Here is a 27,292-nt window from a genome sequence, read left to right on the forward strand (position 1 = left end):
AATTTAGAAATAAAGCAACAAAAAACTAAAGTATGTTCACTGTCGCGCTATAAAATAAGTGTCTAGCCCACCCTCCAACTAGGAGCTTCAAAGAGGCTCATCGATGGAACTGTTGACTGTTGCCTTTCACAGATCGTCGGCCCGACGATCTTTGAAGGTAACCGATGTGTTCGGGACACATCACAGATCAGATCTTGAAATTTTCAAGGGATTTTGATCAGAAATGGCCGAGAAATTGAAGAATCAGTGCCAGTTTGAGAGCCCCAGTTTGAACGTGGGCTGGACGCTTGAGAGTTCAAGGAGAAAAAGCTTCATCTAGGATTTAGGAAGCTTCAGCTTCATCAGGATTAGACATCCCTTAGAAATCCATGCAATACGTACGATTTTCTCTGAAACCCCTATTTTCAGGCAATTCAAGGTTTGTCGAAAATTTTGAGGTAATTCTAGGTCTGCCGAAGATTTTCAGGCAAACCCAGGTTGCCTGAAAATCGAGGTTTGCCAAGCCAGGTAGGTGTCAGATATACTCGGATTGCGTTGGTTTCACAGAAATAGCTTCTTTTCGCATTTCAGTAGAATTCAATTATTTTATCTATCAGTTTTGCCCCTTTTTTTGAGATCGTCTTGTATACATTACTGATTGCATAGTCGAATTATTAATTTAACAATTACCTCCTCGTTTCGGCGGAAGATCATTATTTCTGTAGACCTACAATTTTAGTCTCTCCGACTAATCAGCTTTTTTCCTCTAATCTGTCGAAACAACGCAACGGCTCATCTTCGAATAATCATAAATTCCCCAAAGCCCCCAAACTCAACTGTCAGTCAAATGGCGGTTTCGTAGAACCTATGTACCTTTCTTCCTTGTTCACTGGAACCAGTGGAATCTACCATAAGAGTTTTTCCAGTGCGATGAGAGTGGACACGTCTCTCTGTTTCTCCTGCTCCAGTGACCAGTCGACGAAACAACTCATTGCGTCGTTGAGTTAAACGGAAGGAAATGACCACACGCCGTGTCACATATTAAGGATATTTTATATCATCGATGATGTGCCAGCGCGTTTGATTGGTTGGCGTTGCCAAGTCCCTAATAATCATCCAATAAAAGTTCTACCATTGGCGGTAACTTTAAATGTCGGAGATTCAAAATTGTCCTTAGGCAGGAAAACTCTTCATAGTTTGTTGGTACTTGAACTACGCCCTCAGCAGTGGGCCCAAAAAGTTTACCGAGTATTGGTTTGTTTGTCAAACTGAATTAGCCATCTTAATTTTTCTACGCGGAGAAAAAAATTTCGTGCATAGGACCCGAAGTTGAGGTCATATGAATCTCTGAAGTTTTCTGATCACGCATACGAAAACTTGAGGTCGAAATGCCGAAGTTCGGGTCAGACATCGAGGCACTTCGGTATGTAACCGGAGTACTTCAGATGTGTGACCCGAACCCTTCGGTATATGTCGAAGTACTTCAGATGTCTGACCCGAACTTCGGCAGCTGGACCTCGAGTTTTTAGATACGTGATCCGAAAACTTCAGAGATCCATATGTCCTCAACTTCGGGTCCCACGCATGAAGTTTTTTTCTCAGTGTAAAATTTCTTATGGTATTATGTTTTTCAAACCTGATAAATTTGCTCAAGTTTATCAACCAGAATATACTTCACTCAACAGACAACAAGATGCAATTAGTATTTTCAAGGGTTCAACGATGGCGCTTCGGAAAAAAAGCGTCAGAAAGCTAACGGAGGGTTTCTGTTTGTGAACGTCCCTGGGGACCAAATGGACGTATTTCTACCAAACGGAACTTGGTGCATTAAGACATGAGCCTTGAGACCCATAAGAATATATGCATATCAGGGCTCGTCATGATGCACATACTTCCGTTTGGCAGAAATATATCCAAATAATTCACGGAGGTCGAGTTTTCAGTAGGGTTTCAGTATCGTCTAATCAAGTAGGTCAAAAAATCAGATTCTGAAATTTAGACGGAAGACTCTCTGTTCTTCCTAAAAAAGAAGTTTCAAGAAAATTAATTCATACTTATACCAATAAAGTTGTCTTATAACCCAGCATTTTTTTGCCTCGAATATAGCAAATGAGACTTTGAACTTGAATTTTAAAACCACAACGCTTCTGAATCGATTCGATATTTTTGACTGTTTTTGTCCCAGAATATTTGTAGAATACTCACCCCTCTATTACCTGGTATCAACTACTCAATTTTGAGTTCTTTTTTTTTTTTTTTTGGTCAAAGGTCCCTTCTTCAGCGGTTGGTCCTGAACATAGGAAATCGATAATTTCGACTAGAGTTGTTTTTTCCCAAACTGAAACATCGGAGCTTTCGTCGCAAGTCCCTCACTGGAAAAAAAAACACATTAGATCTAGAGTCCAGACTCTTGAAAACATCGACAAGAAAAAATACCCTCGATTCAATCAGATTTAAGCTTAAATCAAGAACCAAGCCTCTTAATTTGAGCGGATTTCCTTTTGAATTAAGCTTTAATCTGATTGAAGCAAGAGTCCTTTTTTTTGTCAATGTTTCAAGAGTCTGGACTCAAGATTCAATTTTTTTTTTCTTTTTTTCTTTTTTTTTTTCTCCAGTGCTTTTCCCCCAGGCAGCCGCATTCGTATCTGAGTAATAGCTTTTTGTTCTCTTTTTAAAGCAGGAGACGTGTCTATTCTTGCCGATGCAAGTATCTGAAATTAATAAAAACAGGAAAATTTTTGGGGTTTTGAAAAATGAAGCCTTTTCCTTGAAAAAAAAAAATGGAATGGAAAGGGATGAGACAACTAGGCGCGGAGTGCGGGCAAGTAAACGAGGAAGCGGAGGCGTGCTGGACCAGTCCGGTCGGTCGTTGCTGTTGCTACTATCCGCGGTGCAAGTGAGGAAGTGATCGTTGCCCCTGGCGCGACGCGCGCGCGTCCCATCTCCGCAGCCGCGCACACGCGCATTTCAAGAGCACGCGCGCCATGCCCGCCTTTCACTTTTTATTCTCACAATCAGTCTTGACCAGCTCCTGTGTTGTCAAATTAATCCCATTCAAAGCCCAAATAAAACGTCATTATAATGAATTGAGGTTCGAGAGAGTGATAACAGCAAGGAATTACTGGCAATAACTTCCCTCGAAGGTAAAAACAACGAGAAAAACATTAAAAAATGCCACTGAAATGAAAAAGAATATTCTAATGATAACAAAAATCAAGGGGGTTTTTATCATAGGAATCTTTCTTCCATACATGTCCAATTTTCCAGCCACAGTCGCCAGAAATATTCTCAGTATCGATCTTGGCCAGTTTTTGTTTTGTCAAATTGGTCCCTAATGCAGCTGAAGAGAGTGATAATAACTAATTTGATGCGAAACAATTGACAAAAATAAAACTAAAAATAGGAGGAAGCAAACTTGACATCAGTGGAGTAATTGGAGTATATAACTGCGATTTCAGGGAAACGACGAAGGCAGTGGCGTGGCGTGCTCTGCGATTTATCGATAGATCTGCCATTTAAACCCACGGAAAAAGATCGATAGATAGGGTGTTCGCAACGAACACCTTACCAATCGATTCTTAACCATAGCTTCTAATGGAGCAATATCGATAATCAATGATTGACGCCTCGCCACTGGACTGCCACTGGACGAAAGCAATACCATTATGCGGTTTAGCGTTATGGCTTCTCGACAATGCATGTCCAGTTGGAGATATAGATCTCCGAAGAGACCAAAGTGCCAACCAAATGATCCAAATGATCATACGTGGGTCGTCCGCCGAAAATCAGAGTGATGCTGTACGTATTACAAAATTATTGAAGTGCTAGAGACCTGCTTTTGGCTTCATGTCCATGATCAGATCCCAAGCTATAAATTGAGACCAAAATCATCTCGTTTTCTCAGAAATGTAGGAAATTATGACGATTTTAGTGAAGGGTAAGGTAATGCCATCTACGTGTTGTTGATTGACATAGAGTCGTGAGCACCGCAATTATTTAAAGTTCAACGTTCATCTCCACCAACATCCAAATCCTCTTAAAGGTCAGGTCATTTTTTGAAGTATATTACATTGTTCCTGATACACTTTTGCATTAAATAATGCTTATTCCCAAGACCAGTTGTCAGCAAAAATCCCCTTTATCACTTCAATTTCCTCTCTCTTCTTTGATTCTCACACTTTGCAGCTCTATTTTGTCGGTCAGCAACATTAAAAGTCTACATTTACTTTTTTGTTTGAGAAAGATATGGTAAAAATAATTGACCCTTGATAGAAAGAGTTTTAGAAAATTGGAGATAGTGTGTTTTTGAATCACCTGTTTCAATCAACTTATCTTAAAAATTTTAATTATCCAGCCAGACGATCCTCATGTAATTTCGTTTCTCTCACAACAACGTAAGTGTTTTTCCTCCGATCCTCCTTAAGCGTAGTCAATGGACTCACCAGTCATTTCCTTGCATTTCCTCTTTTCTCGAATCCGTCCATCCTGGAACCTTGAAAGCTCACCCTGGTGATTTGTTGAACTTTGATTATCCGTAATTTATCACAAAATGCGCGCCAGCGTAGCTAACCCCAAGATTACCTCCGGGCTGAGTTCCTGTTATCATATTGCTAATTATAACAGGCATTATTGCTGATTATACAGCCTGCATACTGCTGTGTAGTGCACTTCCAATCGATTGTATCTGAACGCCCTAAGATTTCGTTTCCTGCAAAGAAAAAACTCCCTAAATAATTTTTCACTGACTCATAAGAGTACCTTATCGTGTTATTTTGTGTATCATCAACGGTGTCATCTAAAATTCCGGTTGATTTGAGTAGCGATGAAATATCTCAGAAATTGGCCGCCTTCAATATTCAATATTACAACTAAACAACCAAATAACTTCCTTGTTACTTGTTACTTGGATTGTATAATTCAGGTCAGTTCCTCTTGTCTCCATCTAAGAAGAAGAATTAAAACTTTGACCAGAAGTATAGGTCTAAAACTTTTCATTTTTTCCCCGCCCACTGAGCGGCAAACTTCAAAAACATTGATGTAGCTCGCGGGACCTTTGTGTGTGTATTTAAAATAATGCAAAAATCAACAATAATGTCCTGTGACATGTAGTGCTTTAAAAAAAGGGTCAATGCTCTTTTACCGTCATTGCACTTGAACTATTTTCGCATTGCTCGATTTGAAATTTATCGAATTTTATCTTCGTTTAAGTTGGATTATCATTAAAAAATCTTCGTGCTTAAAAACGCGTATATATTTCTCAAATAAAATCATTAATTTTTCTCTGTTTCAGAATATTCAAGTGGCAACAAATGTAACGGCACAAAAACATCATGTCTCTCGAGATAAGAGAGGGCAAGTCCTTGGAAATATCAGAGGATTCAGAGGATGTACCGTCTGGTTCACAGGTAAGACCGTTCTCCGTATTTTTTTCTTTTTTTTCAAACTTAATGGAAGAAAAATGGTCGTACTATTTGGTCGTGCCAGAGGATCAGCCTCAAACTTAAAATCTGTGGTATAATCCTTCCTCTCAATGAACCGCGAATGCGCGAAATGAAAATTTTGTTTTATGAGTTCTTTTATACTTAATATAAAATAGATAGCTCATGTCAAAAAGAAGCTCAGCACAAGAAAAACTCAACATTTAGTTTTTTAGTGGATTACACTAGCGAATATAAAATAGATAGCTCATGTCAAAAAGAAGCTCAGCACAAGAAAAACTCAACATTTAGTTTTTTAGTGGATTACACTAGCGTTTAGGAACTATTTCTGGCTCATTTTTAAAACGTCACATGTGCCTTCAGCTTCTTAATGTAAATAAGCGCTTTTATGGATGAACTAGAAACAGTAGTTCCTTATTGTAAAGTGTAGGCATCACGTATAGACGCATAGCATGGTGGATAGAAGGGTAGATAAATGGCTCCGGCCGTACCTCAATAGGAAAAATTCTGAAACTATCTTGACCGTAAAAATTTTCGAGCCGTAGGGAACCACCCCCCTCCCCCAATTCTGAGTAGGTATTTTTGTGAGACAACAAAACGATCCGGTATTTCCCAATCGCCGGAATAAGGAGGAAAAGCATAGAGAAACATCAATCGATAATGGAAGCATTAATAGGCCAGTTACTGAACTGGCGCGACTCAACGCAGTATTTGCCAATTACTTTTCCTTATTGAATGTGCGCAGAATTGTTTTTCTGATGTTATCTGGGGAGATGGAAGTTATTTTCAAGTGGTCAGCTTGCAGCTTTGAAGAGCGCTGGTAAATTCTCCGAAAACGGCAACGCACGCAAGTGATTTCTGTTAATTGATCGAATTGAGAAACGCCCTCATTTGACTGTGTGGGCAAAACGCACTCCCTTGAGTAGGAATAGTTGTATCATAGTTAAAACTTCACCCGATCGAGTAAGGTTGCATTCAAAGTCATATTTATCCACTCATTTCCTTAGCTCCATATAGTTTAGAATAGAAGGAGGTTTAAGGAAACCTTCGACATGGTGATGTTAGGAAAGGAAAAAAATCCAAACTCGGAATACTATTCATCAATATAACTTTGGAGACAGATCTAAGGGATTTCCATGATTTGTCATAGTGAAAGGTACAAAATACAAGTAAGGAAAAAAAAGAAAATCTATGTTTTTGACAAACTTTAACGCAGGCAGGAACCCATACTATAATTTGCAAAACCTGCTGTATATTTTCTCTGGTATCTTTTGTATTTGTTGGAATGGTATACCCTGTGATCAATTGCAAGGCTTTATCGGGAATAGAGTCAGATTTACTTCGGGAAGCTGATCTGTTCAATTAGGTTCGTGGAAAGTGTCCGTTTGATTCGGAGGAAAAAAGCTGATCAAGAAACGACCATGGATGCGGTCCATAGTTGCGATATTGTGATACCACTATTAATGCTCGTAGGAGCGCGGTTTGCCTATTCTGTTGGTTGAAGGCGCTTTGACCTGCAATTACTGTTCTGCAGGAGAAAAACAAACCTATGGCAAAACGTCATCACAATTGCGGTGTTTTAAAACTTTCGATGTTTCCCTGAGAAAGATGCCTACTAGGCTAAAAAGCTAGGAAGGGAATTTCGTTACTTGAGGGGACGGGTGTGTGATTAAATAAATTCATAGATTAGACCGTGCTTTTATTCGTATCTGTTTTTTCACCAGCATTTGAGCTTTAACGATTTCTGAAATAAAAATTTCAGAAAATCTCGACTCTTAAAAGAAATGAACACAATTTTAATATGAAATTTCAAAAGCGTTCCTTTTTTACGCATGCTAGTAAATTTTCGATCGTTAAAGGAAAGGAATTTATGTCTAGTAGCTTGTGAAAATCTTGAATGGTTAAAGAATGTTTTTTTCGCGGGTGTATCGTTTGTCGATTTTTCCGGAGAAAATTAGATTATATTGTTGCATGGAATTTTCAAGGAATAAGTGAGGAAAACAAATTGAAAAAAATAATCTTTTAAAACTTTTAAACACCCAGACTTTTTGAAGATCCCTTAGCAAATATCGTAAACCAGGGAATTTTTTCTCTTCTTTTTTAATGAGAATCTTAAAGCCAGGGATTATTTCCCCCCAAGCGTTGTGCACGAGCACCGCTGTCGCATTATGTTCGCTAAATGGACTTATTTCTGTCAAACGGAACTATGTGCATTGAGACATGAGCCGTGAGACCCATAAGAGTATATGCAAAACAGAGCTCACGTCATAATGCACATAGTTCCGTTTAACAGAAATACGTCCAAATAATCGATGAATCATAAACATTTTCAACGTGAAAACTCCGCGATTTTTAAAGATTTGATTGAAAAGGATTTTAAAAAAAAATCAAAGCATGGCCTAACTAGAATAGGGTTTAGATTTTCTGAATTTTAGTACCGAGATTTGAGTGAAAATAATCAGATATACTTGGTTCAATGTGGAAAACCTTCTCTTTAGGCAGAACTCAACTCCCCAGATAGAGCTCTCAAGAGGTTTCAATTCATAGTGAATTATTTTAGGGCAATTTATCAGCACTTACTTACTGAAGTGCATCAAACACTTAAACGTATCAAAAGAGGTGAGTGTCAAGGTAGCTTTCCGCTGTTATCATCTCCAATAGTGATAAGAAAATAATCCCACATAAAATATTATTATGTAACGATTAAAATGAATTCTGAGTATTAACGACAAGTGCTGCACAAGATTTAGTCGCACGCACAGTCCCTAGTAGCACAATTAGTGTTTACAATGTTTCAAAAATGTGTCACTGAAATCAAAAAACATTGTCAACACATTTCATCGAAACATTTTAAACACGTTCAAAATGTTTTCATTCAGTTTTTAACACGTTTCAGACACTTCTCTATGTCACCCCAAATTTTTGTCAAACTGACACCCTATGCAGATGTTTCTGATACCTATTGAGGATGTAGCAAAGTCTCACTGATACGTTTCAGGAACATTTCTGAAACATATTTTTGAAAGGAAAGGTGATTGATGCTCTCACAAAATTGTTTCAGAAACGTTTCCAAAGCATTTCGATGGTTTTCAAAATATTTCTTACGTTTCATCGAAACATATTAAACACGTTCAGAATGTGTTCATTCAGTTTTTAACACGTTTCAGACACTTCTCTATGTCACCCCAAATTCTTGTGTCGCCTACACCGTGGGAAGATGTTTCTGAAACCTATTGAGGATGTTTTAAAGTTTCACTGAATCGTTTCAGCAACATTTCTGTAACATGCGTTTGAGAAAATTAGGTTCTGACTGTTCACTATGAAAAGTTTTAGAAATGTTTGCATGTTTCAGAAATGTGTTTCTTCGGGGGTTAACTAGGGGCTAAGTATCAAAAATTTTCAGACATTTGTTTTAATAACTAATATCGCTGTGGAATTAGAACCATCACAACAGGAATCCCTTGATACCAACCATGCCTGGAGGCTGAATCGTTACACTTCATCATTATCAACCCATCAGAGGGATTAGAACACTTCACTTTAGAAAAGTATACGTAAAGCACGATGTACGGTTTCAATATTCTAGATAATCCATAACTTATGAGCTTTTATGGAGATGAACTCGATTCATACAAGGAATTAAACGTGTTTATAACCTCCACATAATTAAATGTCCAAAAAGTATAGCTTGAGACGAAAAATTACGCTGAAATTTGGTAAAATTGAGAAATTAAACGTTAACGCCCTCTGGTGGATTCAGTTTGAACCAGGAAAAGTTTTAGAAAGGTCCTAGAAATGTTTCTATGTTAATCAATGAAACATTTCTAAAACGTGTCAAAAACATTTTTAAGTGACGTATAAATTCAAACAAAATATTCAAAAAGGTTTTAGAGACATTTTGAAAATGTTTTGAAAAGGATTTCTCGAAACATTTTCAAAATGTGTTCCAAATATTTCAACTAAAACCACCCATTTCGGATGACATTTATAATTTCTTTTGGAAACGTTTTAACAAAGATTAATGAGATGAAGAAGAAATGTTTGGAAAATAATTTTGACTCAGTTCAACGTAACAAAGATCAAACTACGTCAAAATGTTTTAAATTTGTTTCAAAAATGTTTCAGATGAAATGGTATTTTTCTAAATTCATACGAAATATTTCTGATATGTTTTAGAAATATTTCTAAAAAATCGCGTAAATTTTTTTTAAATTTATTTTCATAACAATTCAAAATTTTGGCAATCACGCATCAAAAAACTGAAAGTAAAACATTTCAAATTTATTTCCAATATATTTTTTAGGTACAAAATTTGGACGTAGGTTTCGGAATAATGTTTCCAAGATAGTTCTGAAACATTTCTATTTTGTTTCATTTTTTACAGCCGCAATTTATTTCAAATTTCTTTCTAGTATATTTTGATTTTAATTTTTTTAATTTTAAAAAAAACGTTTTTAAAACGATTCAAATTTGTATCAATGAAACCTCTGCAAAGCTTCGTGTCAATTATATATTTCAAAAATATTTCTGAAACGTTTCAGTGAGATGACACAAGTTAGACACCTATGAGATGTTTCTAAAATATTAGTGAAACGGGTTGTGCTACTAGGGGTATGATCATGCTTAATATTATTATTGCTTACCTTAGGACTCCAGGTGTCCGAAATAAATATTTAGCGCATGCGCTTGATATCTACTTGAATCTCAGAACTTTTGGATTTTCGAGAAAGACATTCGAGCGGCCTATATTAGCGTTTTGCCAAATTTTTCTTTTCATCGCGAGATAACGGAGAAAATAGGTCAACGAGAATGAAAATTATTTTGAGGCTTAGGTAGCTCATTTAGCTTTTTTCTCTCTTTTTTTTCTTATCTTTCTCAAGAATCTTGAAACAACACGTCGACTCACAGGAATCTTAAAATTCATGTTGTGATTCCAAAAATATTCATCAAAATTTTCAACCGTGCGAAGTTCCTCGTCTCATTTATTTTATTAAAGAATGAAGAAAATACACATTCTCTTTTTAAAGAATTTATTGTTTGCTACTATCACCCGTCAAAAAGTTTAAGAAATGTGAGTATTTTAAGCAATCGTGTCGATGTATTTTTCCTCAAAAATACGATTCAACAGAATTTGAACAACCGTTAGCAAGAAAGACGATTTTTCATCAATATTTCATAGAGAACAATTACACCGAAAAAAATAATATGCTGTTTTAGCACCTAGGATGTTAAAAATGTGTCTGGTGATCCCAAGATGCTGCCTTAACTGCTTACACAGTTAAATTTGCATTCACAGGATATAAAGTTAACTGCGGAGGCAGTAAAGACAACAACTTCGGATCACCAGACACATATTTGACATCCTAGGTGCTAAAACAGCATATTATTTTTTTCAGTGTATTAGTAATATAATAGTCACAAACCACCGGTAAGTGAACCCAAGACCGGTTCAAATCCTTAGTGTGATCTTGAGGAAGGGCTGTTGGCAATTTTGAAAGCGACAACTTTGGGAAATGAGAAGGATTTGGCTTTTTCCAGTCTTACGCAAGACGGTGGACGAGTTTGATCTTTCCAGGAAAAAAAAATGCGAAGCGGGAAAAGTTTTCAAGGACCGAAGTTGTCAAAATGAAGATCTTGTCGCAGAACAAAGATGGATGTAAGCGGTGATTTCTGGGTTTGTAAAAAATAGGCCGTTACACGTAAAGTTGTTGTTTTCATCGATCTTTCTCCATCCGGACGTCCAATTAATTTATCGACGATTGGCGATGAAGTTATTGTCTGGGCGTACCCTCTACACGGTGTGAATATTTGAAGGATAACACTCCGCAAAATTTACCTGTCGTTTGTTAATTGGCATTGTATTTCTGCACATTGATGTTAGTTGCGTCAAAAGTCAGACGAGAGAATTTGTTTTTAATGACCATTCGCTGTACCTGATGTATCGACAAAGCCTTTTGTCTCTGTAAAATAATTGCCGTAATTCAAAGACCGTGCAACAGAAGTGGAAAGAAGATGCCATAAAATGAATAGTTCGTCTATTTTATTAGCGCGACTACCTCGTTAATTCATTTCACTGTATCCTGTAGGTCAGCAGAACGTTGATTTTCGTAGCAGTCTAGCATAATAATCGCTCCGTCCCAGAACTTTATATGAACGCATCTGTTTATCAATCATTCAGATGTCATTTCTGGTTTTGAAAAATATAGACTAGAAATTTTTACCGGTATTTACCGTATTTATAAAATGTTTGAACTCTAACGTTAAGTCAAAAGTTCCAATATTTGTCACATTGATGACTCCTCTAAAATTAATTTAGGTGAGGGAATCCAATGAAAACCCTAAAAATTTCTAGTGAACAAAATAGTTACACATTTTTGAGATTGTTCATGGTTTGTTTATGAACAATATATGAATATTTATAGAACAAAGTCGTGATGAAAACTTTAAAAGCTTGTTTTGGCTATTGGTAACAAAGTCAACCGAGACCAACTCAGCGTAATGCAGAGCGCAATGACAAGGGATGAGAGTTATTTTGCGACATCAATCCATTTTTCATGGTGTATTATCCTGTTAAAAAATGTGCGTTAATCTTAGACCTCAAAAGTTTTCCTCAAGAGACGTTTAGTTTGTTTAAGACTTGAATGTTTGAGCGTGACCATTTGCCTGCCATCATTTTTGAAGCAATGAATCTTCCATTAGTTTTCGACCAGTCGATTGGATGAATGGTCCTACCACATCGGTTTCTATTGACCTGTGCGGTATTGCAACACTGTGCCCATGATGTAACCGCAATTTGTCCTTTGCTGTTCAATGCATAGTAACATGATACCTCTGATGCCAAAATGCCGTGAAAAGGTAGCCATTTTTGCGTCATTAATTCTTAGAGCCCTGGCGATATATATTACTGTTGACATCTGTATAATACTATATTATTATTCATTCATACATATAATTGATATTTTTTGACTTTTCTCAATTCTCAATTTGGTTGTAAAAATGCTGGACCAAAAGCATTGCGTGGTGAGCAGGGAATAGTGAATGTACGCCGAACGAGGATTAGGTAATTTTACGGGTTCATTAAAGGCTTATTTAAGTAAAGTGATCTGATACTAGGTCTAACTTAAACAAGACACCATGAATACATTCTAATCTATTGGGGGGGGGGGAGGGGGACACACTACAATGATTACGCATTTGGTCAAAATCTAGAGGCCCTGGCGGCAAGGCCGGATTTACCTACTTCCGCCCATAGGCCGCTAGTATTTTGCCGCCCCCTTCTCATTCGTTTTGAAACATCAATGAAAACCATCAAATGAACGTGCCAGCAGGGGAGGGGTGCATAAGACGTGTTTACTGGTGTTGAACACTTTTTTTGGGAAAGCACTGCCAACACTACTAGCAAAAGTTCACGGAACTTGGTGCGAAAGTTAAGTTTCGTAAACCTATCTCTATGTGGACAAGGCCTTCCACTCATATGAAATGAACGAAAAAAATATGAAAGAACAAACAAATGTGTATTAATGATTTTAACTTCCGCCGCCGCGCCTTGCTGACAGCACTGTGTTAGACGCAATGCGTGAAGTATTCACGCAGTCTTGTAGGCGCTATGCATCTCACGCTGATTGCACTGTGTTTGCCGCAATGCGTGAGGTATTCATGCATTCTTGTAGGCGCTATCCATTTCACGCTGTCCGCAATGACCGCACTGTGTTTGATGCAATGCGTGAAGTATTCGTGCCGTCTTGTAGGCGCTAATATGTGTTACATGCCGATCGCGCCGCGCCGAGGGCTTCTCCTTTTCATCTCAAGTCCTCGTCATCATTTCTCCCTAGGTATGTCGCGCCGTTCCAGGCCAAATTGCGTGTTTGGTTTCTCTCTTAACTCGACTAATTAAAGGTGCTGCCTCTTGTATTACTGAAAGACGACAAAAGTAGAAATTACTAATACTCTCAGAAAATTAAAGATTTTGTAGTCTTTTCTCGTTTGTAATTTTTTTTTCTAAATCTGAATTTTTTTCATACCTACATTTAAAAAAATTGCAAAATTTGCCGCCCCCTATAGATTTGCCGCCATGGGCCGCGGCCCATGTGGCCGCCCCCTTAATCCGGCCCTGTCTGACGGCCCTTCAAACTCTTGGGGATTTCACCCAGCGTTTTTAGATTTGCTCTACGCATATAATTTGGACATATTTATGCTAAAAGGAACTATAAGCCTAGGAATTGCGTGTGACATAGTTCCTTTTAGCATAAATACGTCCATTTATACAAACGAGGTTGATGGTACACTCCGCGATCGATTACTTCGATCGAAGGTTCTTTTCTCCAAATGGCAATAATTCCATTATAATGAAATTGGTCGTATTCCTACTAAAAGGAACTATATTACACACAAACCCCATGCACCCTATGCTAGTTGTTTTTTGCATAAATACATCCAATTGGTTTTTGGACAGATTTTTTGCTTATCTCCAGGCACCGTTCCTGACACCGTCTGTTCAGGATTTTAGCTACGCATATTTGAACGAAGTTTAACAGAAAGGAACCTAGTCAATGCGAGATTGAACCAAAGATAGAGATGTGAAGTTGTAGTTTTCCGAGAGACTCTAAGTCAGTGATACATTTTAACGTTCCAAATATTTTTTTCGACGTAAAGTTTTTAGCAGGAAAAATGCGACTTGATCCCTGTACATTTGGACTTCATTTCGCAATTAGGAACTATAATTTCCGGCTCAATTTAGAAACAGCATATTCGCCATGAGTTTCTTTATGCATGCAGGTGCTTTTTTAGATGAGCCTGGAATTGTAGTTCCTAAATGCAACATGCAGTCCGTTTCATGCCGTCCAATTGACCTCTGCACTTCTCCTGAATGAAACGAGTAGACTGCTTGAAAAAGAAAAACGGTCTTTCATCCCCACCAATTGCCCGTATAAAGAGCTTCACTCTGTCCCAGATGCGCAATTTTCCTATCAAGAATGATCACAGGAAGAAGAAAGAGAGGCATCACGGCGCGCTCAGGAATTCTATCGTGCCAAGAAAAAACTTCGTACGAACTTATAGTCGCCGCCAAATATATTCCATTATAATACAAATCATTTGAAAAATCCGTGAATATTCTAGTCGAAATTTGTAGAGGATTTTGCTCGCAGCTTCGTCTCGCTCATCTGAAAATTTCAAGAAGAGAAACCCTCAGCTTCTCTCTCAAAAAGCATTATCCCTGAAGCAATTTGGCTTCTTTTGAATGCTCACTCGTTGTTCTTTCTTAGCACCGGAGAATGGAGATGTTGCATGTGTGTGGAATTTGCGATTTGACTGTTGATTCTTATGTAAAAGTTCGCGAGAAACACGATCGTGCCACTGGTTTTCTCTGAAATCAACTTCCAAGCTCATAAAAGCTCTCAAGTTGAGACCAAAATGGAGAGGATATCCCACGCTATCCTGAGAGTCTACCTCTACATCAAGACAAACTCTCCATGCAAAGATAGGGAGCAAATACATTGACAGGGCTGCCGCTTTATTTGGGGACTCTAAAACCGAAAACACGGCATCGCTGCCAATGTATTTGCTCCCTATCTTTGCATGGAGAGTTCGTTTTGATGTAGAGGTGGACTCTCAGGATAGCGTGGGATATCCCCTCCATTTTGGCTTCAACTTTGTGAGCTTTTTTTGAACTTGGGAGTCAATTTTAGAGAAAACCAGTGGTACCATCGTGTTTCTCCCGAACTTTCACATCAGAATCAACAGTCAAATCGCAAATTCCTCATACATGCAACATCTCCATTGATAAGGAAACTCGCACCCATGTAACAAGATGCTCCCTGCCTAGCCTCTCGAGTGGTGACAAAGAGTGCCTGTGATGCTGTGGCTTGCAAAATGAATAGCCAATCACTCAATCACTGCAGTGGCGAGGCGTTAACGATCGATTTTCGATATTTCCCCATTTGAAGCTATTGTAAAGAATCGATTATTAAGGTGTTGGTTTCGAACACCCTGCTTATCGATCCTTTTCCACGGGTTTAAATTACAGATCAATCGATATATCGCAAAGCACGCTACGCCACTGTCAATCAGGCCACGAGCGGCACAAAATCGTCATTCGATGCGGTTGGTGGGTGATGTTTTGAAGAGCCCTGCTTGACGTCTTTATTTGAGATGTTGATGAGGTTTCGAAGATCACCTGCGGGGGGCCCACGGGGGAAAACAATAAACTTTTGTGGGCAGATCATTGCTGTAATAAGAAACAAGCAGGAAGATCCAACGCATTGGCGTCGGAGAGCGGCTCTGGGGGCAGTAGTTGTAGTCAAGAATGAGGGCCTAGACACATTTTGTCATTGATGTACAATCCGACAACTGTCGATTCATGTTTTGTAACTTAGCAGATTTACGTAGCCGGTGTATAAATGTGTATTGGGCTTTGATATGGCGAATACATGGCATTATCACTTGTTGTATACTTTTAATTTTGAAAGCTGAAATGCAGAGTTGCAAATTGTCCACCCATGTTTGGTTTCATCTAATGAAGACAGATATTTTGCGACCTTCAAGGCTTGGAAAGAAGTCATAATGCTACGCTCCACGGGGGTAAATAGAGGTTCTAGACAGCGTTATGCAGTGACAAACGGCGGCTCAGAGGGTTTTAGTGGTGCATTACAGATCGATTTTTGAGAATTTTTTTACGATTTTGAAAATCTCGTGATTGGCGTGATAAGTTCTTGAATATTCATCGGGGAATACTATGCCGAACCGGAAAAGTCGAGAGATTTTGCTTAGGAACCATTAAATTTTTGCTTCTAGCCAGAAAATTGAATTTTTTCGATTTCAAAAGACGGTCAGTTATTTTTTTGCAATTATTTTTTCATGGAAAATTTTGCCCCCCACCCCCCACCCCCCTCAAAAAAAAAATAAACATTGAAAGTAAAGGAGTTTAGTGTCTCGTTTACATTGATGTTGCTTTACAGCGCACTTAAGGGCTCTGCGACACCCAAACGCCACCAGAGTCGCTTTGTAGAGAGAGTTTAGACAACGCGGCTTGTGGATGTCACAAGCGGGAACAAAGATTACACAAATCGGACGTTCGCTGTAATCTTTGAACAACCCATTCCCGAATTTCATCTTTATTCCCGTTTGTGACACTGTGAAGGCCTGAAATACGGGAACCTATCAGAAATGGATTTGCATTGTCTTTACCCTCCGAATACTTAAGAGAACTCTAAACACTACAACTGCAGCCTGTTTCCAAGGTTATAGGGCAACTCCTGACATTTTACAATCTCTTCGTCGACGCCTTGCAGCCTTTTGCAAGGGACGTCTTTTTCGCCTCTTCCTAGGGAATATCCAATCCAAAACTTGTTCAATAACAGTCAATTGTATAAGTTCCAAATCGCTAAGAAATCACGAGATTTTGGAATTCAAAAAAACTTATCACCTTGCATGAAAAGGATATGAGGAGGATGACATTTTTCGAGGAAAGTTCTCAGCTTGAGATAATAGCGGTTTTTCCATAGTAAATTCAGTACTTTTTCAGTAACATATAACGCAGAACTTGAAGAATATCGCTTGTGCTGCGATAATTTTCCTCCGGTTGGAAAAACTTCCAGCGTACCCTCTACGGCACAAGGTGTGTGGGTACATTGTGACCCTGGCACGTGCTTTGGCAAGAATTCTAGTCACCTTCTTATGCAATCAATTATGACTGGGAAAAATTGAAGTGCGTTTTAAAAAGAGTCCCTGCTTACGCTTGCGGAGACGCAAGCCGACGAGTTACATTTTCCCCCTCGCAGTCTACTCTAGAGATGGAAATGTGCTGTTACTCTGCAGCGAGAAAACGTCACCCAGTGTTCAATTAGGACCCAAATCAGTTAGATATGCATCAAGGACAGGGTTCAGTAACAGAAACGCAGTTATTTTGCTTCCTAACTGTAACGATGAACTATCCCTTGATGTGGAGTCGCACCTCATTGAATTAGGTATCCTAACCCGCATGAAATTAGCCTCTTGTCCGTGCTTTGGGCGCGTTTGCTCACCGGTTACTATGCAATTATGCATGCACACTCGCTTTGGATGATCTGCTATATTTCTCATCCTTTTTTCCGTGTTTTCATCGGTCTTTCCGTTAAAATATCTTTTAGCATCATGACTTACTGCTCTCGAAATTTGGTGATTAATTCTCCTCGTCTAGACAAACTAAATATTCATTTACAATCTTACACACCGATAATGAAACCGCCAAACCGCAATCGTATGTATTTCTATCAAACGGAACTATGTGCATTAAGACATGATTCCTGAGACCCATAAGAATACATTCATAACAGGGCTCACGTCAAAATGCACATAGTTCCGTTTGACAGAAATACGCCCAATTCCGGTTCACAACGCTGCAAATCTCCTGACCTATTGTACCTTACTTGAAGGCCTAAATTTTTTCTCCTTTTTTCTTTTTTTCACTTAATTAAATGGGATTTTTCTTTATTCTCTCAAGAATTTCTCTGAAATTTTTGCAATAATATGTCTATCAGTATGCTTTTGAGAAAATAAAATTCATTTTTTACTTTCAACGCCTACAGAAGTTTTTTTTTTAAGAAATACATGTGAATGTGGCATTCTATCTGCCGTGAATCTCGTATTTTCTTCTTCTGGAATTAAAAAGGATCCTTCAATTACCATGCTACGCGTGGACCATTTGAATAAAAAAAAAAAATAATAATCGTTCCTCTTTTAAAATGCACGGGCATCAATTTGTATTGTCAGCTTACAAATTCCACTCGAAGAGGACGCGACTCCTTCAGTGTCGCTTGGAAGCAACTATTCGTGCTTGTTGGTCGCCCTTGTTGCATAAGCAAAACGACGAAGGCGTTCCAGTTTCCTTGTTACTTTCGTCTTGGTGATGCGCGACGCATCGCACAATACATTCGGGATTTCGCTACAATACATGGTACATTACATGTAATCTATAATAAGATATTGCTATGTTGAGTAAGTTCTGTAAAAATCTGTGCTCTCATCGTTTGTGCATAGCGTTTTTCACTCACAATACTTTACTCGTACTCGATTAGGTCATATGGATCTCCGAAATTTTCGGATCGATCATCTGAACACTTAAGGTCTAGCTGGCGAAGTTCAGGTCCGACGTCTGAAACTTCAGTTTTTACATCTGAAGTACTTCAGATGAAGGAACCGAAGTTTTTCGGATGTGAAAACCGATGTACTTCAGATGTAAGAACTGAAGTTTCGGATGTGTGATCCGAACCTCGACAGCTAGATTTTTAAGTGTTCAGATGCTCAATCCGAAAAATTCAGAGATCCACATGACCTAAACTTCGGGTCCCACGCACGAGGTTTCTTCCTCCGTGCACATTGTTCCATTTCGCATAAATACGTCCGATTCATGAACCAAGGGATCCTTGTGTTCAGTTTACTCTGTAGTTTCCACTTAAACACGAAATTCTTCAACTTTCAGACACCAGAAAATTCCCTATTAACGGGAATGTGTGATTGTGTGTTGCAGGTTTATCCGGGGCGGGCAAGACGTCGGTCTCGTTCGAGCTGGAGGCGTACCTGGTCTCGCGCGGGATCCCGGCCTACGGACTCGACGGCGACAACATCCGGACCGGGCTGAACAAGAACCTCGGGTTCTCGCCGGAGGACCGCGAGGAGAACATCCGTCGAGTCGCCGAGGTGGCCAAGCTCTTCGCCGACTCCGGCGTCATCACCCTCTGCAGCTTCGTCTCCCCCTTCGCCGCCGACCGGGAAATGGCCCGCCAGATCCACCAGCAGGCCGACCTCCCCTTCTTCGAGGTCTTCGTCGACACCCCCCTCACCGTCTGCGAGCAGAGGGACGTCAAGGGCCTCTACAAGAAAGCCCGCCAGGGCACTATCAAGGGTAAGCACACTTTCCATATTTCGACGGTGCACGCCCGCAATCACATGTCTCGTTTGCGGTGTCTGAAAATCTCCGTCTCTATGTCGTCACCTTCCAGGCAAAGTATCACAAGCGCCATGCGACGTTTAAAAGTTTCCTCCGCTATTTTATTTTTTTACAGAGAAATAGTTGGTTGTAGTTGTCCGAAAATTTCACTGAATTTTTTTTGTGCTGCCCATAAAATTCAGTGAAATTTTTGAACAGATTCAACCAATCATTTCTATGTAAAAAAATAAAATGGAGGCGAAAATTTTTTAACGTCGCATGGCGCTTGTGATACTTTGCCTGGAAGGTGACGATGGTATCCCTGGTAAAAATTGGCGATAAGAGCTGCGTTTCAAAATGCCATAGGAATTCTTATAGCCGGCTAAATAAGGCTACAGAAAATCATACAGCTGGCTGTAGAATGCGGAGAAAATCATACGGCCGGGCTATACGAAGCGATAAAAAATTATGCAGCCGGGCTATAGTTCCTATCGCCGGGCTTTACACTTTATCGCCTGGCTGTTGCTTTTTCGCCATCGATTATAAAAGGCTATAAGAAATTGTGTAGAAATTCGTGTGCTTTGGAAATCATTAAGTTTGATACGGAACCACCTTAATATTTACAAAACACACATTATATTTTCCTTTAATACATATTTTTTTTTCATCAATTAAAATGAGAATAATCCATACAGGATGCGCAAAAATTTCAAAATCATGAGTTGAATAACGCTGACTCCGCCAGATTAAATATTAGAGCCTAACACAAAGCGGAGCGGCGACGCACTGGCGCCTACAAACCTAACAGGGATACTTCACGCATTGCGCAATGCGTGAAGTATCCCTGTTAGGTTTGTAGGCGCCTGTGCGTGTTTCGCGGTGGCTGCCCGCCTGCCACGGAGCTTGAAGCAACTATATCACACCAGAGGTATCGCACAGTATCATACGAAACTGAAGGCACTCTAATATATTAGTAATGGCAGGCATCCATCCAAAGTACGGAGCTTTCCTCGCAAAATAAATCAAGATACTACGGCCCAAAAAGAGAGCAGTATTCCAAAAACTCACTAAGTCCTAGCATCCGTAATTAGTAACGTTTAGCATACACTTTATCGCCTGGCTGTTGCTTAATCGCCATCGGCTATAAGAAATTGTGTAGCCGGCTATAGAAGCTATTGGAAATCTTACAGCCGGCTGTAGGTACATGGTATTTTGGGACACAGATTCTACTGCCAATTTTTACCAGGGATTGTTTTAAAGGAGAACAAATTGACATCATTCTTTGAAATTTTTGCAGAATTTTCTTCGCACGGAGAAGAAAAATCACGGCAGTTTTAAAGAATTGCCGTTGAGTAGTTTCCGTGGAAAAAATAAAGTAAGACAGGAAGTCTGCGACGTCGCAAACCGAGTTATATGTGATTGCCCTCTTACACCTCGATATTTTCCACAGTGTCTCCAGAGGAGGCTATGGACTCGATCCACGTGAATCTATCGAAGAACAAAAACGTGAACCAATCCACCTGATTCCATCGACAGTGATGCAATCGATAAACCCGTGAATCCATCGAGGAAACCCGTGAGTCGATCGACAAACCCGTGAATCCATCGACAAATATGTTAATCGATCCAATTTTGTCAATCGAATCGGTGTCGATGGAATCACGTCGATTGGTTCACAATTTTATTTTTCGATCGATTTATATCGATCGAATCGACACTGGTTTTTTTTTTAAAATTATCGATCGAATCGGTGTCCCCAAACGGAGATATGAGGTCTCGCCATCGATATAATTTTCACGATTTATCGTCGAATTCAGAGGTCAGGTTTTGCACCTTGCGATCGACCTTAAACTAGCAAGATTTAGTCTTCCTGGCCCTGAACATTAAAAAATCCCGATCACACTATCAACATTTTCGTCAATATTGCATGGTTTTTTTTTTTCCAGAACTATATGAGGGATGAGGGATATGGTGCTTCTAAAATCATGCTGTTGACCTCGGAGACTTTAACGCAGCGTCGAAAAGTAACCTAACTGTTTGATAACAATCGGAAGTTGTTTTTGGCGGCAATGCAAGGGGACTTGGGGAGCTCCAGCTCCTAGAAAAGTAAAAAAGAAAGTCTCCAACTCTGCCAGCCAACTCCCCCCCCCTCGAAACAAAACTCTGACTACATGTTTGGGGCATCTCTCAAAATACACTTAAAATGAAGGAAATGAGAGGGGATTTAAGCCGTTTAGGAAATTAGGAAATCAAAAAAAGAAGTTGAGTAGAAGTATTTCTACTCGTCCCATTTTTAATTTTGTAAGTATTAATACCTAGTGTAAATTGAATTTCAGGTTTTACCGGCGTCGATCAGGAATACCAGAAACCAGAGTCGCCTGAACTTGTCGTCAAAACCGTCGACTGCAGTGTAGAAGAAAGCTTCATGCAAGTCGTTGCTCTATTAGAGGAACATGTACGTATTATTCAAAATAATTCTCTACAAAGGATTTAAAACTATTATTCTAAAATTTTATTATTCATTATTCTAATTCACATTTGATGACAGTGATGTCTCAAAGTTTCTATTGTTGCATTTAAGACGTGGGAAGTTCATTATAATTCAGCCAGCCGAACTGAGGATACCAGGCCAGCGTAGGTGCTTTTTCATACAGAGAGGAGAAAAGTGAAGGTCAATACCCAGGGCCTAGAAAATTTCTAAGAATTGAGAATCTTGACAATGGACCACTAGACAAGGTACGAATTTAAGCATTCTGATACATGTTTCTTAACCAGAATTTCACGTAAAGCACTATTTGCGCAACGAAAACTAATGAAACAAAATCCAAACGAAGATATTAACATTTTTATTTCACATTGGTTCCGAGGAATTTGAACTGCCCGCTGACAAGAAACTCAAAGCTCTACGTGAGCCAAATCGCGCACTACAACGGTTTCAACAAACTTCTCAATCTAGTAATGTTCATATCCCACCATATGTGTTGTTCAAACTATAAAAAATTTGCTACAGCTGAGCCAAAGTGTCAAGATTGAGGTTGCCAGACTTTTATATCGCAGAGACTGTCATGATAATTTTTAGCGCACGATGTGAATCACGCAGAGCATTGAGTTTTCATGAGCGGGTGGTTTGAATTCACGCATCAAGAATCATTAAATATCTTTGGAAGGAGTTGATTTCGGTAATTTTCGTTGTGCGCGTCGTATTCTACGTAAAATTTAATTAAGAAACATGTATCAGAATGCTGAAATTCGTACCTTGTCTAGTGGCTCATTGTTCATTTGTTCAAGCCAAATTTTAATTAAAGAGAGCTCACAATGAAGCATTTCTTCCAAAGATTCATAACATGCTTCTGTTAGGGTCTACCTAATGGATGACTGAGTTGGAGAAAACACATTACCATTGTATTGTTTAAACTTTTTTCCTCAAAAAACCTTATTTCTCAGCTATAAATAGTATTAATCCTATGGTATTTTGTAATCAGTGTATTTGTACAGGTTTATTGTTTCATAAGCACCTACCATGTAATTTTAAGGAATAGGTTTTAAATATAATTTTCTTCCTTAATTTAAATGTTTATTTTACAGGAAATCATTCCTAAAAGGAACGAAGCATGCGGTATGATTCCAGAACTGTTTGTGCCTGAAAATCGAATCTCCGTAGCCAAGGCTGAAGCAATGGAACTGCCTCGATTAGAAATTTCAGCTGTTGATCTCCAATGGGTGCAAATTTTAGCAGAGGGTTGGGCAACACCTTTAAAAGGTTTCATGACAGAGGATCAATTCTTACAAGTAAGCTGAGCTATCTATTGTAAAACAGATTACAGATTATTTAGATTTAGACTAATTCTCTAGATTATTAATGTCATTTTTCCCCAGACCAAAAAAAAGATGCTTCTATCATTATCATATTCTGGTTTTCTACAAAGTTATTACAGTTTTATTATCCAAATCATGCTGAAGGATTCTTGGAAAGTTTCGTGAATTTAAAATTTCATCGAATTGCTGGCACTTACATAACACTTTAGTGTGCTTTTTCATTCCAAAGATTTTTTAATTTGCATTAAATATTTTCCGACTTTTCCTATGCTTTTTTTACAATTTCTCTAGATTTTGAAATTAAGATATGGTACCCCTATTAACCTTTGTATTTTATCCGTTATATTTTCAGGCCCTTCACTTCAATAGCTTAGCAGACGATGTAAATTTGTCCATAGCAATTGTCTTACCAGTTACCACAGAAGACAAGGACCGGCTTTTTGGATGCAGTGCCTTTACCCTATGGCACAACCAAAAACCGCATGCTATCCTTCGAACTCCCAGTTTTTATCCCCATCCTAAAGAAGAGAGGGTGGCTCGTCAGTTTGGCACGACCCACAAAGACCACCCACACATCAAAGTAAGTACATCATTCTGTAGTGCGGCAAGCAGAGTAGAACTTTTGTAAGTTTTTTCATCAACTTTTATGTAAGAAACTGAAAGCACTGATCAGTTTTTTTTTCAGTGGACATTTAAATTACAATGCGACATGAGGTTTAATTTGTGGAGTGAGTTATAAAGAGTATGAATAGTGGGAAGTTTGAATCAACTGATCGGAAAATGCTGGTTCTTCACCTATAAGTTGAAACTGGAAATTTCCAATGTTTCTACCTTGCTGTATGTGTAATTTTTTTTAGAAAATATTTATCGCCTACATTGTTTGATTGTTGACCCAATATAGCGGTCCATTTATACATATAAATAAATGAATCGAAAAAATTATGGTTAAATATGAATCACAACTAGGCGAGGAAACTATGAAAAATTCTTTAAAATTGAGGTATGAGTCACCTCCAGCAAGAATCTTCTCAGGGCGGCATACTTAGAAAGAAAAGATTGAAGTGATTTTTGGCCTCAACATTCGATTCAAAGTAAATTTGTATCAAGCTTTTGTCACACTAGCAGTTCAATTGTACATTTATTGATATTAACGAATGTGCAGTCGGAAATGTAAGTGTGACAGCAGGGGCTTCATAAGCCCTGGTGCAATTTTTCAACTTAAAATTTCTTGAAATTGCCAACTTATCTCATAGCACCAACATCTGTGATATGTTGCCAGTAAGATCTACGGAAGCTAAAATTGCATGGAAAAACGCAATCACTTAAATAATAAGTGAATAATCTGATTGGATGATCATGAAAAGCTATTGGCTCTTTTACCTTTTCATGAGTGTGAGCCATTTTCTGTTGTTTGACCCTAATCTTCCATTTGATTTTTCTTTTCAGATGATTTATGAGAGTGGAGATTGGTTAGTAGGAGGAGAACTAGAGGTTTTGGAACGGATACAATGGAATGATGGTCTTGATGAGTATCGACTAACTCCAAACGAACTCCGAGCCAGGTGGAAGTCGATGAAAGCAGATGCGGTGTTTGCTTTTCAACTTAGGAACCCCATTCATAATGGGCATGCTCTTCTTATGCAGGTGATACAGCTTTTCAAGAGACAGCAATAATGTTTTCGAGTTCACAATTAATTGCTTAAGTCGAAAAATGTGTATCTTTGTTTGCAACATCGCGAATTTCCGCCTTTTGTTTAATATTTTTATATAGAAAGCTAACTAATAGATTTTTCTTGAATTTTTTCTGAATGTTCCTCATTTACCTAAGAATATTTATAGAAAATTTCTAAAAGATACTTCAGCTAGTTTTCGTGTTTAAAATTAAAACATAATTTGGCATTTGAAGTGTTGCATTTTTCAACTGTAGCCACTGATATCTAAGACAAGGTTTTAGATCAGAGTATTGGTACCAAAAGCATTACTTTTTAATGATTAAGTACTTTTTTGGTAATAGGGCAAGTGTGGCTTGCAATGCTGATAAAATTGCACAATTTTTAATAGTATTTGCGGCAGATGAAATTCATTTACAGTCAATTTACTTCCTTACAATAGTTAGGAAAAATTTGGAGCAGATTCAGGGAAACATTCATAGAAGAACTGTCCGATTAGGTTACTTACAACTAGAGAACTATGTTACACAATCTTAGCAGCATCTTAAATCTCATACATCCTTTTACCGAAAAATGCCTTAATTTCAAAATTTTGAGATCTTTTCTTTTTTAAAGTAAATTCACCTCACTTAAAAATTTTCTGTAAGTGAGGTAACAAATTCAAAAAATTCTGAATCAATTTGATGGTGTCTTCTAAGCTTCACAAGACAATCAGAATATTTATCTGAATTTATACGTTACTCTAATACCACATATCAATCACCAAGAAAGTATTTTGTCATTATTCATATTTAAATAACATTTGTTTTAAATTTTAAGGACACAAAGCGTCGTCTCCTGGAGCGTGGATTCAAGAAGCCTGTTCTGCTCTTGCATCCTCTTGGAGGCTGGACCAAAGATGATGATGTTCCACTCCCAGTGCGCATTGAGCAACATAAAGCTGTTTTAAATGAAGGAGTCCTGGAACCAGACTCTACTCTTCTAGCCATCTTCCCTTCACCGATGTTGTATGCTGGACCCACGGAGGTAAGTCTGATGGCACGGTTTTTATATCATTTTTCTCGACTTGAATTCTATCAAAATTGGCTGTACATTAATAATTTGACAAAGGCTTTGAAAATTCACGAAATATTAGTGGCAGATTGACATGTCCCACTAAAAGTTCAAAATGTTCAATATCTGACAGGTTGCCTTGAGAATGTTCTTCTCAATATCCTTACTCACTCAACACTAGCACTCGATCATCTCTCATCACAAAAGGCGGAGGTAATATGAACCTGCAAGCCCACATTTGAGTACCCTATCGAACCCCAAATTTAATCATGGATCTGTTACACATAAGAAACACAGTCAACTTAGCAGATTCTCTTTTGGAAAAATCATACTGAGCACATCAAATATTTTTAAAATATACTTAGAAGTGTATGATTTTGTGTAGTCCATGACAACCACTTTCAGATTTACTGTGTTAACAGACACCTTTTTACTTAGTCTTCAGGTTTCCCCCCAGGGAAATGTTAAAAATATGTAACCCACATAAACAGACATTTGATTGATGACAAATGTAACGTCTGGAGGGCCTCTGGCAAACTGAAATATGTATGAGTAGGTATAAGACCTGGACTGTTGTAATTTCTGCTTAATCCTACCAAATTATATGTGTAATCGGAGTAAAACTAATTTTGAAGTAATTTAATTATGCTAAAATTAATGGAAAAAAAAATATCTCAAAAGTTGCGTTTAAAATCATCATTCTTTATTTCAGATCATAATTTTACACAGTGTATTCCTCTTGTTAAAAGAAAAGTGAGATACAAATGTATGATGCTGATTCATTATATCTGGCAATCACTACTTTGCATCTGCATTTGAAACAGCGGCAGGTGTAGAAGTTTGAATGTGTATTGTTTTTATGTTTTCCCTTTCATGACTAATAAAATGCTGTTTTAGGTTCAATGGCATGCCAAAGCAAGGATGGCTGCAGGAGCTAACTTTTACATTGTGGGTCGTGACCCTGCAGGAGTCACGCACCCAGAGAATCCGTCCAAAAATCTTTTTGATCCCACTCATGGTGCAAGAGTTCTGGAGATGGCACCAGGCCTTTCGGATTTAGAGATCCTACCATTTAGGGTTGCAGCTTATGACAAAAAAGCTAACAAAATGGACTTCTTTGATCCGTCCAGGAAAGAAGACTTTGATTTCATATCCGGCACAAAAATGAGAGGTAATTTGACCCTTCCATTCACTGGCAGGGATTTTGGAAACTTTTAATCCTCTCTTATGCTCTAAGATATTCACTCTAATATTTGAGCTGTCATAGCATGTATCAGGGTACATAGCATCTAACAAATTACCAAACTTTAATCAACTCTTTAAATTCTCTAAAAAAAAAAAAAAAATGATAATCTTCCAAACCAAATATTTTGCCCATTTTGTTTTTCAAATAAAGTTTTGACGGTTTATACATTGATTGAATTTAAGAGGTA

The 27,292-nt window shown here is 38.3% G+C and overlaps 1 protein-coding gene across 2 annotated transcripts in view; it reads left to right on the top strand.

Moving 5' to 3' along the window:
• Papss (3'-phosphoadenosine 5'-phosphosulfate synthase) overlaps nucleotides 1–27,292 on the top strand; it is a 76,948-nt gene that overhangs the window by 46,966 nt on the left and 2,690 nt on the right. For both annotated transcript variants that reach the window (XM_019045442.2, XM_019045441.2), the window contains exons 2-9: nucleotides 5,270–5,384; nucleotides 18,922–19,296; nucleotides 21,657–21,775; nucleotides 22,906–23,109; nucleotides 23,489–23,716; nucleotides 24,583–24,780; nucleotides 25,626–25,832; nucleotides 26,757–27,030. In XM_019045442.2, coding sequence (XP_018900987.2) covers nucleotides 5,270–5,384; nucleotides 18,922–19,296; nucleotides 21,657–21,775; nucleotides 22,906–23,109; nucleotides 23,489–23,716; nucleotides 24,583–24,780; nucleotides 25,626–25,832; nucleotides 26,757–27,030 — 1,720 coding nt within the window. The remainder of the gene's footprint in view (nucleotides 1–5,269; nucleotides 5,385–18,921; nucleotides 19,297–21,656; nucleotides 21,776–22,905; nucleotides 23,110–23,488; nucleotides 23,717–24,582; nucleotides 24,781–25,625; nucleotides 25,833–26,756; nucleotides 27,031–27,292) is intronic.

Source organism: Bemisia tabaci, chromosome 3, assembly GCF_918797505.1.
Source record: "Bemisia tabaci chromosome 3, PGI_BMITA_v3".
Lineage (NCBI taxonomy): Eukaryota > Metazoa > Arthropoda > Insecta > Hemiptera > Aleyrodidae > Bemisia > Bemisia tabaci.